This window comes from Salmo salar, chromosome 09, assembly GCF_965601325.2.
Source record: "Salmo salar chromosome 09, fSalSal1, whole genome shotgun sequence".
Taxonomy (NCBI): Eukaryota; Metazoa; Chordata; class Actinopteri; order Salmoniformes; family Salmonidae; genus Salmo; species Salmo salar.
Window position 1 is genome coordinate 161,019,211 of NC_138299.1, and position 16,432 is coordinate 161,035,642.

Here is a 16,432-nt window from a genome sequence, read left to right on the forward strand (position 1 = left end):
GTTTTAAGCCTTGAGACATGGATTGGTTATTACATCAATCTCAGATATAAAATGCTAATAGCATAACCTCAAACCAGTTGAATTATGATGGTAAATACAAGTGATAATGTCTCTTATTAGTTTCTAACAGTGGATATACGCTTAAAGCTATTACAAAACTGCACATTGTTTAAATATGTTTTGTTTATTGACAGTAAAAAAGGTTTGCAGCCATATAATTATCTGTATGACAGAGATGTTTTTTTTTTTTACTTGGTTCATTGGCTGTTTTACTATGATAGATAAACTGGCGCTCAAGGTTCATGAAAGGTTGAGGGATTTATTATAATTTTTAGTTCTATTGAATGGCACACAAAACACTGATTTTTTTTAAACAGGCGAACTCATCGGTCCTCTATTTCCTGCCTGTAGCTGGGTCCTGTATGGAAACCCGTGCAAGGCTGTCCCGGAGACCCCGCGCTGCCTGCACCTCTATCGTCTCGGGTGAGTTTGTTACAATGTAGCAATTTCTCTATTAATCTCAATAACTATATTAAAGCTACAACATTTGCGTACTGCAAGCGAATTGCATACCTCGCATCTGCCTTGATCTAAATGCCGTAGTCCTGCACGGCGAGGCAAAGCGTTTTCATTTTCCAACCAATTCCCAAGCATACCCCCCTGGTCCAAGACTATTCCAACATTAACTCAGGTTTTTGCTTGCAAAGGAGAGCTGGCTACGCAATTACATTTTTATTAAAGCAAACCAAATAATGCATCGGGGAAGCTAAGATGCAACTCTACCGTGCATTACAAGTGTTTCGATAGTAGTGAACCCGCTTGTGATGTTTTACATTGTCAAATGTAAACCAAAAAGTCTGAATCTGTTTTTATCACCAGAATGTTGATAGGATGTTAGCCACCTAGCAGCTAATGCTAACGAAATGAAAGCTATGCATCAAAAGGTTGAAAAATAGCTAACAGATTCAGACAAATAGACATCGAACGAACACGCGAATTGTTTTTTTTAGAGGAAACAACAAGGCAAAAAAAACCAATGTATATGATCATGTAAACTACATTGGAGGTATATACAACGTTAAGTGGAAACCACCAAAGCTAGCTTAGCTTAGCCGCTCGCAGTTATCCCTCCATTCATATGCTGCGCACCGCTCTTCTCCTCTGCTGGCTGTGCAATGGCTTAGCTACCAACCAGCATTATGGAGAGCGGCAAATGGACAGTTGTCCTCTCTATATAAATATATATATATATATCCAACACTGTGTTTTTTTTCCGTTTTTCGGCGCAAATCCTCCGCTCGTCTCCGCCTACCTAATGTCAGATGTTCTCCGCTGGTTTCTCTGGAGAGGTTTAAAACACCGCTCGTTTCATCTCCGCACTGTGTACTAGTAACATCAACACTCGGCCTCAATCAATTCAGATCTTATTCTGCTCTCTACTTGTATAGAAAATACATGTAACAAAAAAAAAATCTGAACATTGAATGATAAGGGAGTGAGTGGAAAAACGCGCGTTTTTAACCCAGAAGGTGGTTTGTTCAAGGAAGAGCATCACATTTTATTGTTATGGTGATATTCAAGCCGAGGTGTTATGTTCATGCATGCTTAACTTTGCCTATAAATATAACTTTTTATTGTCATGCTCACATTTTTTTGGAGGGGCGGGGGGGGTTTTAATAGAAAGATACAAAATATATTCAAGAGCATGAATTAAGATTTCAGATCACTGATAATCAATAGGCTATGTATGTCTTTAGTCCTGACGTTCTGGGTGAGACAAGTTAAATACATCTGGAAAGTTTTTAATTTTTTTCCCTGTCCTATTAATATTTCAAGCTGGTTGTTGTCTGTTGGTTTTAGTATGTTGTTAAAACGCTTTGTTCTGCTCAGATCTGTGACCAGTAGCTCGTTAGATCTTGACACCATCAGGTGTTTTGACTGGTGTCACGTTTATGCTAATATTTACTAGTAAGCAAACGTCAACCAACTGTAACGATGTATTTGAGAGACAAGTACTCATTGTGCAACTTTTATTTTTTATGTTTTCAATAAACATTGGAGATGATAAAAATAGTTTCCATGTTAACAGCAACCTAAGCCAACACCATGTGTTTTACCCCAACCCCAAAACAGACAGGTTTGGCTTAGGTTGTTGACAACACTTAAACTCAATTTAGTCTCCAAATGTTTATTAAAACATAAATAGATTTGCGCATGTATCTCAAATACATTGTTAGTTGTTGGTTAGCTTGCTAGCGAATTTGAGCCGTTATTAGCATAGACGTGACCTCAGTCAAAACACCTCAAAACAAGATGTGGTATCAACAACAAGACACAACTAGCGGAAAGAACCACCTATGACTCCCCACTTAGCAGCGATCTACTGGTCCCCCCCGTGGGAATCGAACCCACAAACACCATGCTCTACTAACTGAGCCACACGGGACCCCCACTTAGCAGCGATCTACTGGTCCCCCCGTGGGAATCGAACCCACAAACACCATGCTCTACTAACTGAGCCACACGGGACCCCCACTTAGCAGCGATCTACTGGTCCCCCCGTGGGAATCGAACCCACAAACACCATGCTCTACTAACTGAGCCACACGGGACCCCCACTTAGCAGCGATCTACTGGTCCCCCCGTGGGAATCGAACCCACAAACACCATGCTCTACTAACTGAGCCACACGGGACCCCCACTTAGCAGCGATCTACTGGTCCCCCCGTGGGAATCGAACCCACAAACACCATGCTCTACTAACTGAGCCACACGGGACCCCCACTTAGCAGCGATCTACTGGTCCCCCCGTGGGAATCGAACCCACAAACACCATGCTCTACTAACTGAGCCACACGGGACCCCCACTTAGCAGCGATCTACTGGTCCCCCCGTGGGAATCGAACCCACAAACACCATGCTCTACTAACTGAGCCACACGGGACCCCCACTTAGCAGCTTCTTGTCATTGTTGCTAACTATCTGACCATTTCAGAATCACAACAATGAAAGCCTTCCGGACACATCAATACACTGGCATCATTTTGGTGATGTTTTCTTTTTTGGGGGGGAAAATCAAGTATCGTGGAATCACAATGCTTTGTTTTAGGTTCAGAACCTTGTAACTAACGTGTACTGTAGCCTAGGACCTCGGTGGAAGTCTTTTATTTATTTATTTATTCCACCTTTATTTAACCAGGTAGGCCAGTTGAGAACAAGTTCTCATTTACAATTGCGACCTGGCCAAGATAAAGCAAAGCAGTTCGACAACATACAACAACACAGAGTTACACATGGAGTAAAACAAACATACAGTCAATAATACAGTAGAAAAATAAGTCTATATTCAAAGTAAGCAAATGAGGTGAGATAAGGGAGGTAAAGGCAATAAATAGGCCATGGTGGCGATGTAAATACAATATAGCAATTAAAACACTGGAATTTTATATCGACCAGAACAGAAAATGTAGAAAATACAACTTCCCCCTAAAAACGGTTATCAGACTTTGCCTGCAGCCAAGTTGGAAGGACAAATTTCAGTTTTCCTACAATTAGACAGAGAACCTCCTCACAGCACTTCCTGGATGGTTGGATTCTGGGAACTTATAAAAACCCTTTTTTTTTTTTAAAGAGATACACGTTCGAAATGAATATTCATGCAATAATGATGCAGTTAGTGTTTGTTTGCATAGTATCTTAAACATAGGCTACACCTTGTTGATAGTATGTTGATTTACCAAAAAGGATTACACAAGCTCTGTTTTGATATAGCCTACGACTTTACACTTTAAGTGCCCCCAACAGACAAGGCAGTATTGTTGTCAGTTTGGTAGCAGCTTGTCTGAATAGAAAATCTGAAGGATATTGTTTGTAAACCTCTATTTATACTGGAGTGGTGGATGTAATGATTGATGTATTGAACTAAATATTGTTGGTGGGGGGTGTGTGTGTGTTTTCAGTTGACATGGACGATGAAGATGGCAGGTGCCTGCTAGATGTCATTTGGTGAGTTCATATATCCAAACTATTAATTCTCATTAAACTGTATTGATTTATATTCTACTATCCACTGTACACAACATCTAGTATACCTGACCAAGACATTGGTTCAGTCTATGTAGTACATTTTAGTCGTTTAGCAGACACTCTTATCCAGAGCAGAGCGACTTACAGTAGTGAATGCATACATTTCATACATTTTTTTTTTTTTTTCTGTGCTGGCCCCCCGTGGGAATTGAACCCACAACCCTGGCGTTGCAAACACCATGCTCTACCAACTGAGCTACAGGGATGGCTGAGCTAGTAGGCTTGGGCGGTATACTACCCTATACCTGGGGGGTATTTCTAAAATAGACACAGGATGTTTTTTTTCAATACCGTCACAGGGTTCGACGTTTAACGTCAAGTAAAACAGATCACTGTATCCATTACTCAGATCATAGAGACTAACAGTGTAAATAATATTTCAATCTGTTTTTACGAGTCTTTAGAAAGTAAGGGATCAGTAAGGATTTCCTACACTGGACAACTTGTTACAGCTGTTGATAAGGTCATTGAATAATAATCTACAAATTATTTTCATGTAATAACATTAAGATATATAAGGGGGGAACATGGGTATATTCGATAAAATTCACGAGTTGATTTTAAAACCTATGTTTAACTCTTTATCGTGGTTGGTTTCTTGACGGATTTATCCAAAATGGTGTGACATAAAACATTTACTTTTCTGTCCTTGCATTTATGGCAGTGTAAGTTGTCCTTATATCATAGATGAATCGGTTAAATAAGACATTGAAATTGAACCCTGTAAGAATCCTGGATCTAGCTTTCGGACAGTTCTCAGAAATGCATCGTTAACTACCTAACATTTACAGTCTCCTTATGATACGGAGTGAAAACAGTTTTCATTGGCTCACAAATCCCCCCCCCCCCCAAAAAAATGTACATAATTGTAAAATCGAAAGACTCACCTTTACCTTGATACTTAAAACCCAAATTCGATAGTGTCATTAACGTGGCAGAATACCTATTGGATGCGCATTTGCCAGACGGATTACCAGGACGTGTACTCAGAGCATGTGCTGACCAACTGGCATGTGTCTTCACTGACATTTTCAACCTCTCCCTGACCCAGTCTGTAATACCAACATGTTTCAAGCAGACCACCATAGTCCCTGTGCCCAAGAACGCCAAGGTAACCTGCCTAAATGTCTACCGCCCCGTAGCACTCACGTCTGTAGCCATGAAGTGCTTCGAAAGGCTGGTCATGGCTCACATCAACACCGTTATCCCAGAAACCCTAGACCCACTCCAATTTGCATACCGCCCCAACAGGTCCACAGATGACGCAGTCTCTATTGCACTCCACACTGCCCTTTCCCACCTGGACAAAAGGAACACCTGTGTGAGAATGCTATTCATTGACTACAGCTCAGAGTTCAACACCATAGTGCCCTCAAAGCTCAACACTAAGCTAAGGACCCTGGGACTAAACACCTCCCTCTGCAACTGGATCCTGGACTTCCTGACGGGCTGCCCCCAGGTGGTAAGGGTAGGTAACAACACATCTGCCACGCTGATTCTCAACACAGGGGCCCCTCAGGGGTGCGTGCTCAGTCCCCTCCTGTACTCCCTCTTCACCCATGACTGCAACATCATTAAGTTTGCTGACAACACAACAGTGGTAGGCCTGATCACCAACAACGATGAGACAGCCTATAGGGAGGAGTGGTGACAACAACCCCCCCCCCCCCCCCTCAACGTGATCAAGACAAAGGAGATGATTGTGGACTACAGGAAAAAGCGGACAGAGCACACCCCCCATTCTCATCGACGGGGCTGTAGTGGAGCAGGTTGAGAGCTTCAAGTTCCTTGGTGTCCACATCACCAACAAACTATCATGGTCCAAACACACCGAGACGGTCGTGAAGAGGGCACGACAAAGCCTTTTCCCCCCCCTTCAGGAGACTGAAAAGATTTGGCATGGGTCCCCAAGATCCTCAATAAGTTCTACAGCTGCACCATCGAGAGCATCCTGACTGGTTGCATCACCGCCTGGTATGGCAGCTGCTCGGCATCCGACCGTAAGGAGCTACAGAGGGTAGTGCGTACGGCCCAGTACATCACTGGAGCAGGGCTTCCTGACATCCAGGACCTCTATACCAGGCGGTGTCAGAGGAAGACCCAAAAAATTGTCAAAGACTCCAGCCACCATAGTCAGACTGTTCTCTCTGCTACCACACGACAAGTGGGACCAGAGTGCCAAGTCTAGGACCAAAAGACTCCTTAACAGTTTCTAATCCCAATCCATAAGACTAATTATCAATTAATCAAATGGCCACCCGGACTATTTACATTGACACCCCCCCCCCCCCCCCTTTTTGTTTTTACACTGCTACTACTTGCTGTTTTGTTATCTATGCCTAGTCACTTTACCCCTACCTACATGTACAAATTACCTCAACTAACCTGTACCTCTGCACATTGACTCTGTACCTGGTACCCCCTGTATATAGCCTCCACATTGACTCTGTACCCGGTACCCCCTGTATATAGCCTCCACATTGACTCTGTACCGGTACCCCCTGTATATAGCCTCCACATTGACTCTGTACCGTAATACCCTGTATATAGCCTCCACATTGACTCTGTACCGTAACACCCTGTATATAGCCTCCACATTGACTCTGTACCGTAACACCCTGTATATAGCCTCCACATTGACTCTGTACCGTAACACCCTGTATATAGTCTCCACATTGACTCTGTACCGTAACACCCTGTATATAGCCTCCACATTTACTCTGTACCGGTACCCCCTGTATATAGCCTACCACATTGACTCTGTACCGTAACACCCTGTATATAACCTCCACATTGACTCTGTACCGGTACCCCCTGTATATAGCCTCCACATTGACTCTGTACCGTAACACCCTGTATATAACCTCCACATTGACTCTGTACCGTAACACCCTGTATATAGCCTCCACATTGACTCTGTACCGTAACACCCTGTATATAACCTCCACATTGACTCTGTACCGTAACACCCTGTATATACCCTCGTTATTTTATTGTTACTTTTTAGTTTTTACTTTGTCTTTTTAAATAAATAGTTAGTAAATATGTTCTTAACTGCCTTGTTGGTTAAGGCCGTTTCACGGTAAGGTCTAACACTTGTATTCCGCACAAATCCGACAAATACGATTTTTGATATCGAGCTGTTTTTAATTAAGTTGCGATATTTTCACACATCATCTGAACCATTTTAAGGATGTTGTTGTTGTTGTTGTTGAATGACGGTCAACAGTGACAAGCTGTAGTGACAGTGCATCCAGTGCAACAACAGCCCATATGAACCAGAAAGTGTCTGCGAGGAATATCCATTTAAAAATGTTGCAGTCTCAGTTGTTATGCGGTGAAGACGTTGGGTCTAATATCCCTAGTGAATTGATGTTGATAATCTGTTGCTGTCTGCTTCATTTGCAGCAGGGTCTCGTTAGATTTAACAGAGAAGGCATCAAGGGAATATTTTCATATGTTTATTTTTTTTGTGTGTGCCGCGGATTGGACACGGAGCCTTCTGTGCGCAATTATTTAGGAAACACTATTGCGCAACACCCAACACTATTCCTATTAATTATTCTGTATATAATGACAACAAATTACAGCCTAGTGGGGCTACTCAATATGATCTGCTAATGAAAATATCATGACAAATACATTTTTGTTTCCAGCAACAACAAAAAATTCAATACCAAGGGGCTTGAAGTAGTCTACTTCAGGGATCCAAACTAGCCACCTTTAGGCGCGCGTTTTAATTTCCAAAATAGGTGGCCTATAGTGAATCGTGTAGATCAGATGGGAAGATGTTTTTTGAGCGGGGGCTTGGATCACTACTGGCTGTAAGCGAACGAGTGGACGCGCGGTTTGTAAGCGATACTGGCTGTATCCAAGGCTCAACCAATCATTCCCATATCAACAGAATGCAGCAGGAGACTGGAGAGAGACAAGAGACAAACAATTGACTAGTTACAGCATCAAAAAGACAGCAGTTTGTCACTTTAATTTACAGCAGCGCGTCCCTGGACGATAACGAAGAGGTAGGCGAGAATACGGACCACGGAGACCGGGGGGGAGGAGAGAGAGAAGGTGATGAAACCTACTTCATGAGCTGTTACCGGAAAAACAACGGGCTTCTGGAAAGTTTGAGATGAGGGGGAAAGTGTGGTGGTGAAACAAGTATTTGTTAGCGTTGTTATTAAGTATCTTGTTAACTTTAGTAGCTGGATCCAATTCTCCGTTAGCTAGTCGAAGAAATTTTGAGCAACATTAGCCAATTTTAGCCGATCAAATAATTGAGTTGGTTTGAGAATTAGCTGGCTAATAAAGTCAGACAGCCAGCTAGTTAATGTTACAACATCAGATAAGCTAAGCTAACGGTGGTAACCTAACCAATGCGCTAATAGTGTTAACTAGTAACTAGTGTTAACTAGTAACTAGTGTTAACTAGTAACTAGTATTAACAAGTACTGTATAAGACTCCTTGCCTTGTTGTGCCTGCGCACACACTCAGTTCTTCATTGCTGCAACTTGCTTGTTAGTTAAGATTTCTGCTCAGTTTAAACCTTCATATCACTGAGTTTTAGTAGCAGAAAGCTATTTTTATTTTATTTGTGTCCTTCAAGGCAGCTGTCAATGATCACGTTAGGCTGCGTTTCATTTAAAACATTTTTTTTTTTTATGGCGGTTTGATCGTGGGGAAGGCACTAGTAATGTTTGCGGTTTTAGTGTTTGGCTATTTGTTTCAAGTTTATTAGTCTATAAATAAATCTCTTTTGCCAAAATTCGTAATCTCTCCCATGTCTTATTCCCACTAGTAGATGTTGTGAAATGTTTATTGCTTGCCTGCATTTCACTCCCTCCCTCTGTAACACACATTAATTACCCTTCTTCTATCTTGGGACCGCAAGACCTGGCACACTTCAGAATCATTTTTGGTACCTCATGTTGAGGTGCCACAAAAAGTATTTATTTGACTCTAGCCACACAATTAAGGAAATTAGAAGGGGGGGGGGGGCCCCTCTAATTTTCTTAATTTTGTGGCTAGAGTCAAATGGCCATGCCGAATTCTGGCAGGGGGGAGATTTTAGGCACCACACTTCCTCGAGTTATAACGCATTAGTTGCTTACTGGACCCTGGCAATTTGTGTGAAATGTTAACTAGCAAAACAAACTAACTATCTGTGAACTGATGTTTTCCCTCTACAGTATGTGGTTTAATTTTCAGAATGAGAGAATTAGGATGAAAATGAGGCGTTGCTTGTTAAACAAGTGGATTCAGGGGTCAAGTGTAGCTGGAGTTGTGGCCCTGGCTTAAACTGGATGCCTCTATAGAGGTGAAAGAAACACCACAACACTTTCCCTTTTTCAATACAGTGGATAAAAAAAAAGGGGTTATGCCAGGTGTACTCTCTGCCTGAAAGACAAAGAGATCAATTATATCAACAAAAGGGTCTCATGCTCTGCTGGCATATCGTAGAACTGATGTCCACAGGCAGAAAGCGTACAGTGTAATAATGTGCAGTGTAACCCAAAGAGTGTTTTTGTTGTGTTGAACTTGACAGTAACTGTGTGTGTGTGAGTGAGTGAGGGGGGGGGGGGGGAATTATGTAAATTGTTTTACTGAGTGAACTTTATTTTTGCACACATGTAGCCTTGTACACTTGATCGATGTCTACTACAGTGGCCACAGCAAAAAATAGAATGGCTGTTTGTTTCATTCTATTTCAACTTTATGATGTTTTTTTCCCCCTAAATGCAATATTTAGATGTGTGTGTGTGTGTGTGTGTGTGTGGTCATACACATTCTATTATAAAGGCTGTCGTGGCTAACTGCAATATTAGTGTATTGTTTCTTTTTTCTTCTCAAAACTTGAGTGTCATTTGCAGCAAAGTCTTGGTCAACAAATAACATTGGATTTGCTTTTTAAAAAAAAAAAAAATGTTTAGCTGCTGTGTGTGTTAGGTTCACATGAACCACTTTTTATTTTACACACAGAGACTCGTCATGTAGATTTATATTCTTTGTTGTTTAATTAGTTAAAACCTGCATTTTGTTTCAGTGCAACACAAAAAAAATGGTCACCTTTTTTGGGGCCTCACCAGTTTGCAGTTGAATTTGGAGTTTGAAATGTCCTTGTAATTATTCTAGCCAATTTATAAGTTCTTTTGTTCCCTTATTTGTTTTTTGAGAGATGTTGCGCTACTCTGTTGCGGTAAAACCATATATGTAAAGCCCTATATATACCATTTATAATATACATTATACAATTGTATAACATTGTCTTTCAAAATTACAATTTAAGTGCTTAAAAAAAGTCCCTGAAAGTCATTGAATTTCACTTGCCAATATCTGTACGAGCCCTACTTAACATGTTTTATAGTCCTATGTTTTCGTGTCAGTGGAGTAATGGGTGCATATACCTCTTATTAAGTACACATAAGGAACTGCATAAATATGATTTTGTGTATTTTTTTTTTGTTTCAATCCATTTTGAAATTTTGATTCCAATGTCAAACATTGGTCCCATTTTCCGAGTTCCAAACTGCCTCTGGAAGCAACGTCAGCACAAGAACTGTTTGTCGGGAGCTTCATGAAAATGGGTTTCCGTGGCCGAGCAGCCGCACACAAGCCTAAGATCACCATGCGCAATGCCAAGCTTCGGCGGGAGTGGTGTAAAGCTCGCCGCCATTGGCAGACCCTTCAGGATGTATTTATACCCCTTGACCTCTTCCACATTTTGTTGCGTTAAATTCACAAATTTCAAAATGGATTTCTCGCCCGACACACAATACCCCATAATGACACAGTGACATGTTTTTAGAAATGACTGCTAATTTATTGAAATTATTATTATTTTTATTTATTTATTTTTTGATCTGATAAACTCCCCAATCCTTAACAATTACAAGCATACCCATAACATGATGCAGCCACCACTATGCTTGAAAACATGGAGAGTGGTACTTTATGTGTTTTATTGGATTTTCCCCAAACAGAACATTTTGTATTCAGGATAAAAAGTGAATTGCTTTCCAGTATTGCTTCAGTGCCTTGTTGCAAACCCGCTGCACGTTTGGGAATATTATTGTTCTTTACGGGCTTTGTTCTTTTCACTCTGTCATTTAGGTTAGTATTATGGCGTAACTGCAATGTTGTTGAAAACTATCACAGCCGTTAAACTCTGTTTTCAAGTCAGTTAAGAACTTGGAGTTTTTTCAGAACAAAAACCGAAAGGGAATGGAGTTAAGCACAGGCAAAATCCCAGAGGAAAACCTGCTTTCCACCAGACGCTGGGAGAAGAATTCACCTTCCAGCAGGACAATAACCTAAAACACCAGGCCAAATCTACACTGGAGTTGATTACCAAGAAGACAGGAAATGTTCCCAGAGTGGCCGAGTTACAGTTTTGACTTAAATCTACTTGAAAATCTGGCAAAACCATAAAATTGTTGTCTGGCAATGATCAACAACCAACTTGAAGAATTAAAAAAAAAAAAAAGAATAATGGGCAAATGTTGCACAATCCACGTGTGGAAAGCTCTTAGAGACTTACTCAGACTCACAGCTATAATCGCTTCCAAAGCTTCTACAAAGTATTGACTCGGGTGTGAATACTTATGTGAATGAGATTTCTGTATTTTCAATAAATTTGCAAAAATGTCTAAACCTGTTTTCACTTTAGTCATTATGGGGTATTGTGATGTCATTATGGGGTATTGTGATGTCATTATGGGGGTATTGTGATGTCATTATGGGGGTATTGTGATGTCATTATGGGGTATTGTGATGTCATTATGGGGGTATTGTGATGTCATTATGGGGGTATTGTGATGTCATTATGGGGGTATTGTGATGTCATTATGGGGGTATTGTGATGTCATTATGGGGTATTGTGATGTCATTATGGGGTATTGTGATGTCATTATGGGGTATTGTGTCAAGATGGGGAGGGGAACTATTTAATATGTTTTTTTAATTTGGGCTGTAACACAACAAAATGTGGAATTAGTCAGGCTAAACGCCAGTCATGTTTGACTAATATAATGATGGATAATTACCATTTAACATCCTAAAGACTTGATTCTGTGGACGGATCGTTCTGATCAAATTAAGGCATGGATCGTTCTGATCAAATGGTCATCACACCTAAGAGTAAAGGGCCGTGCCTACTTTGCACCGCGCGTTACCCACCTTGAATCAGAGCAGAGGCGGTCAGCATTTGGAAACAATTTAACTATAAACTTAATTGTTTTAAAACCTGGATGTTTTTATGTAATTTTATGAAGCATGTCTGTCTTAGTTTCAAACTATCCGAGCTGAAACCAGCAGTTCTCTCATGTTCTATTTTCAAAATCGACTTTCATTTATTGTCCAGCAGCCAAAGGCTTAATCCCGGTTTTATTAATCCTGGTCTTATTGATGCATCTTTCAAATCTCCTCTCTTAATTTCTAATTAATATTTTCATCTCTGTCACATGAAACAGCCTGTGGTGTGCTTTTGTGTTTATCCGCTAATTTCATTTTGGAATATTCGCGCTTAGGCTACCAAGTGTGTTTATTTAGTTGTAATTGTAATATTTTGATTGGCTACCAAGGGTGGCGAACCATCCTCCAGGATAAACGTAAAGGGGCAGTGTTGTATTTTGAGACTGGCTTGAATATGGAGAGAAGCCAATGGGCAGTGTGTAGCCTCCATTTTGTTTGATTCTCTATGTTAAAAAAAATATGGTGGTAATTTTTATATTGTAAAGTGGTTCCTCGCATCATACAGTAAGGTAAAAAATGGTTTTACATACCTTTTTGGGGGGGGGGGCAGGGACACAAGTGACGAGCTTGTCCAAAGTTAATGTTAAAACAATTTCTTTGAAGTTTTTCAATAAATTTGAATATTTATAGCTACTTTTAAAGTAAATACCTGCAGTCAACTTGTGCAATACTTTAGGAGATAAAGCAGATTGCATTTTTCATTTCACCCGTCACATTATTTTACATTATGGAGCTCACTGTAGTTCCCCAGAACAGTTGAGCCAGTCACCTGTTTTTTGTTGTTAATGGCACAACGGGAGAATGCAGGAGCTGGTGAATCCAGATGTGTAACTTGCTAGTTATCTCCGTAAAGTAGCTGAATTAATAAGGAGACGGGGCATCGTGTAACAGGAGGTTGGTGGCACCTTAATTAGGGAGGACCGGCTCGTGGAAATGGCTGGAGCAGAAATAGGTGGAATGGTATCAAATACATCAAACATGGTTTCCATGTGCTTGATGCCATTCCATTCGCTCCGTTCCAGACATTATTAGGAGGTCGCCTCCACTGGTGAGTATAGTGTTAGATTTTTGTTTTGTTTTGAGAAGTCCTAGGGCTTTGGATGAATTATCTGTACAGCTGCCGCTACGATCTTGATTTCCTTGCGTATTTTCTCCTCTTCGTTCTCTGCCCGAGCAGAGCAGGCAGGCCCGTTTGCCCTCGCGACTTCAGACTCCACACGGACACAGCAGGTGGTACACATGCTGTTCCAGATCCACCACTGTTCTTCCTTCAGACATGCATGCCATTTGTACAATCCCTCTCGTTCATATTCTCTTGTAAATGTCGAAACTCAACAAAAATTGAAATTTGTTAGCTACTACCTAATATAGGCAATCCAGCTCAAGTTATGTCTTTTTGTAATTCGTTTATTTTCATTTTAGCGCTCATTAGCATATTTAGCTAGCAGCCTCTGTGGAAATTTCGTTAGTACTTGTGCCAATTTTGTCCCTCACCTTTTTTTTGAAATTTTTGTTAGCATTCTGATAATAAATGGCCAGTGGGCATTTTTATTTTTATCTAATCAACAACAAAAAAATGGCGCCCCCTTGTGAATTTCGGCAGTAATAGCGTAAATCACAGGATGAGAGAAGGACGGTAAATGATGGTATGAACATCTAGATACTGCTCAACTCTACTAGGTAGTAAGTGTGGATACTGAGACAGAGAAATAGATGTGACCGCAATGACTACCTGCCTGTCTGTCTGACCGATGTTCCTATGACTGGCTGTCTGTCTGTCTGACCGATGTTCCTATGGCTGTCTGTCTGTCTGACCGATGTTCCTATGGCTGTCTGTCTGTCTGACCGATGTTCCTATGACTGTCTGTCTGTCTGTCTGACCGATGTTCCTATGGCTGGCTGTCTGTCTGACCGATGTTCCTATGACTACCTGCCTGTCTGTCTGACCGATGTTCCTATGACTACCTGGCTGTCTGTCTGTCTGATTGATGTTCCTATGACTACCTGGCTGTCTGTCTGTCTGACCGATGTTCCTATGACTACCTGGCTGCCTGTCTGTCTGACCGATGTTCCTATGACTACCTGGCTGCCTGTCTGTCTGACCGATGTTCCTATGACTACCTGGCTGTCTGTCTGTCTGACCGATGTTCCTATGACTACCTGGCTGTCTGTCTGTCTGACCGATGTTCCTATGACTACCTGGCTGTCTGTCTGTCTGACCGATGTTCCTATGACTACCTGGCTGTCTGTCTGTCTGACCGATGTTCCTATGACTACCTGGCTGTCTGTCTGACCGATGTTCCTCTCTCCACAGTGACCCAGAAGCACTCAACGATTTTCTTCATGGATCAGAGATTCATGTAAGCGGCTGCTGTTTCCCTGCAAGGATGGTTACGATGCTTCTATTGTACTTACCAAGCTAAGGAGTTAGCTGGGTTGTGTTTCATAGCAGTTGACCTGACAATGAGGATGGGTGTGGTTGACTTCCAAACACCAGATATCAGCTAATAGAACAGGCTACTTCTCTTGGGCGTAGAGTCAGTGACACATTGAGGTCAAACACGCACACTGGCTACCACACACACACACACACACACCTTGTGCATACCCACCTTCCCGTCGCTCTCCAAGGGGGTTTCTGTGTCCATGGCTCTGCTACTGCTTGTGGTTGGTCTGTGTGGTTGGTCTGTGTGACTGACTGGTCTGTGTGACTGACTGGTCTGTATGGTTGGTCTGTGTGACTGACTGGTCTGTGTGACTGACTGGTCTGTGTGACTGACTGGTCTGTGTGGTTGGTCTGTCTGGTTAATCCACAATGACCAGTACTAGTCTAACACTAGTCCTCTTCTGCTTCGCTTTCTTTCCTCCCTCCCTCCCTCCCTCCCTCCCTCCCTCCCTCCCTCCCTCCCTCCCTCCCTCCCTCCCTCCCTCCCTCCCTCCCTCCCTCCCTCCCTCCCCCCAAACCACTTTGCTGCCCCTCCTCAATTCCGGGTTATCGGTGGGTTTGTCGGTCTCGCTCTCCCTGTCTGTCTGCATGCCTGCATTTTTGGCTGTCCTTGTGGTGTGACCTCCCTCCGGCCTGTTCTGTCTGTCCTTCTGTCTGTCGTTCTGTCTGTCGTTCTGTCCTATCCTGGCTGCGTCTGTCGTTCTGTCTGTCGTTCTGTCCTATCCTGGCTGCGTCTGTCGTGTCGTTCTGTCCTATCCTGGCTGCGTCTGTCGTTCTGTCCTATCCTGGCTGCGTCTGTCGTTCTGTCCTATCCTGGCTGCGTCTGTCGTTCTGTCCTATCCTGGCTGCGTCTGTCGTTCTGTCCTATCCTGGCTGCGTCTGTCGTTCTGTCCTATCCTGGCTGCGTCTGTCGCTCTGTCCTATCCTGGCTGCATCTGTCGTTCTGTCTGTCGTTCTGTCCTATCCTGGCTGCGTCTGTCGTTCTGTCCTATCCTGGCTGCGTCTGTCGCTCTGTCCTATCCTGGCTGCATCTGTCGTTCTGTCTGTCGTTCTGTCCTATCCTGGCTGCGTCTGTCGTTCTGTCTGTCGTTCTGTCCTATCCTGGCTGCGTCTGTCGTTCTGTCTGTCGTTCTGTCCTATCCTGGCTGCGTCTGTCGTTCTGTCTGTCGTTCTGTCCTATCCTGGCTGCGTCTGTCGTTCTGTCTGTCGTTCTGTCCTATCCTGGCTGCGTCTGTCGTTCTGTCTGTCGTTCTGTCCTATCCTGGCTGCGTCTGTCCTGTCTGTCGTTCTGTCCTATCCTGGCTGCGTCTGTCCTGTCTGTCGTTCTGTCCTATCCTGGCTGCGTCTGTCGCTCTGTCCTATCCTGGCTGCATCTGTCGTTCTGTCTGTCGTTCTGTCTGTCCTTCTGTCTGTCTGTCTGTCTTTCTGTCTGTCGTTCTGTCCTATCCTGGCTGCGTCTGTCCTGTCTGTCGTTCTGTCCTATCCTGGCTGTGTCTGTCTGTAGCTGGACACTGACGACCTTTTGGATGGCTCTAACGACCCCTCCAGCTCGTTCTTCTCTTCTGTTGGGGTGAGTAACGCCTCTTCCCCACTCTGACCTCTGATCCTCCTGTCTCCATTCATATATGTAGCATGCATCTCTACCACCC

The 16,432-nt window shown here is 42.7% G+C and overlaps 1 protein-coding gene across 4 annotated transcripts in view; it reads left to right on the top strand.

Annotated features, from left to right (window-relative positions):
- Positions 1 to 356: 356 nt before the first annotated feature.
- bicra (BRD4 interacting chromatin remodeling complex associated protein) overlaps positions 357 to 16,432 on the top strand; it is an 85,637-nt gene continuing 69,561 nt past the window's right edge. The window contains exons 1-4 of one of the 4 annotated variants that reach the window (XM_045724901.2): positions 357 to 483; positions 3,960 to 4,005; positions 14,652 to 14,697; positions 16,288 to 16,353. In XM_045724901.2, coding sequence (XP_045580857.2) covers positions 423 to 483; positions 3,960 to 4,005; positions 14,652 to 14,697; positions 16,288 to 16,353 — 219 coding nt within the window. In that variant the 5' untranslated portion in view covers positions 357 to 422. The remainder of the gene's footprint in view (positions 484 to 3,959; positions 4,006 to 14,651; positions 14,698 to 16,287; positions 16,354 to 16,432) is intronic. The other 3 variants (XM_045724905.2, XM_045724906.2, XM_045724904.2) reach the window with 3 other exon arrangements.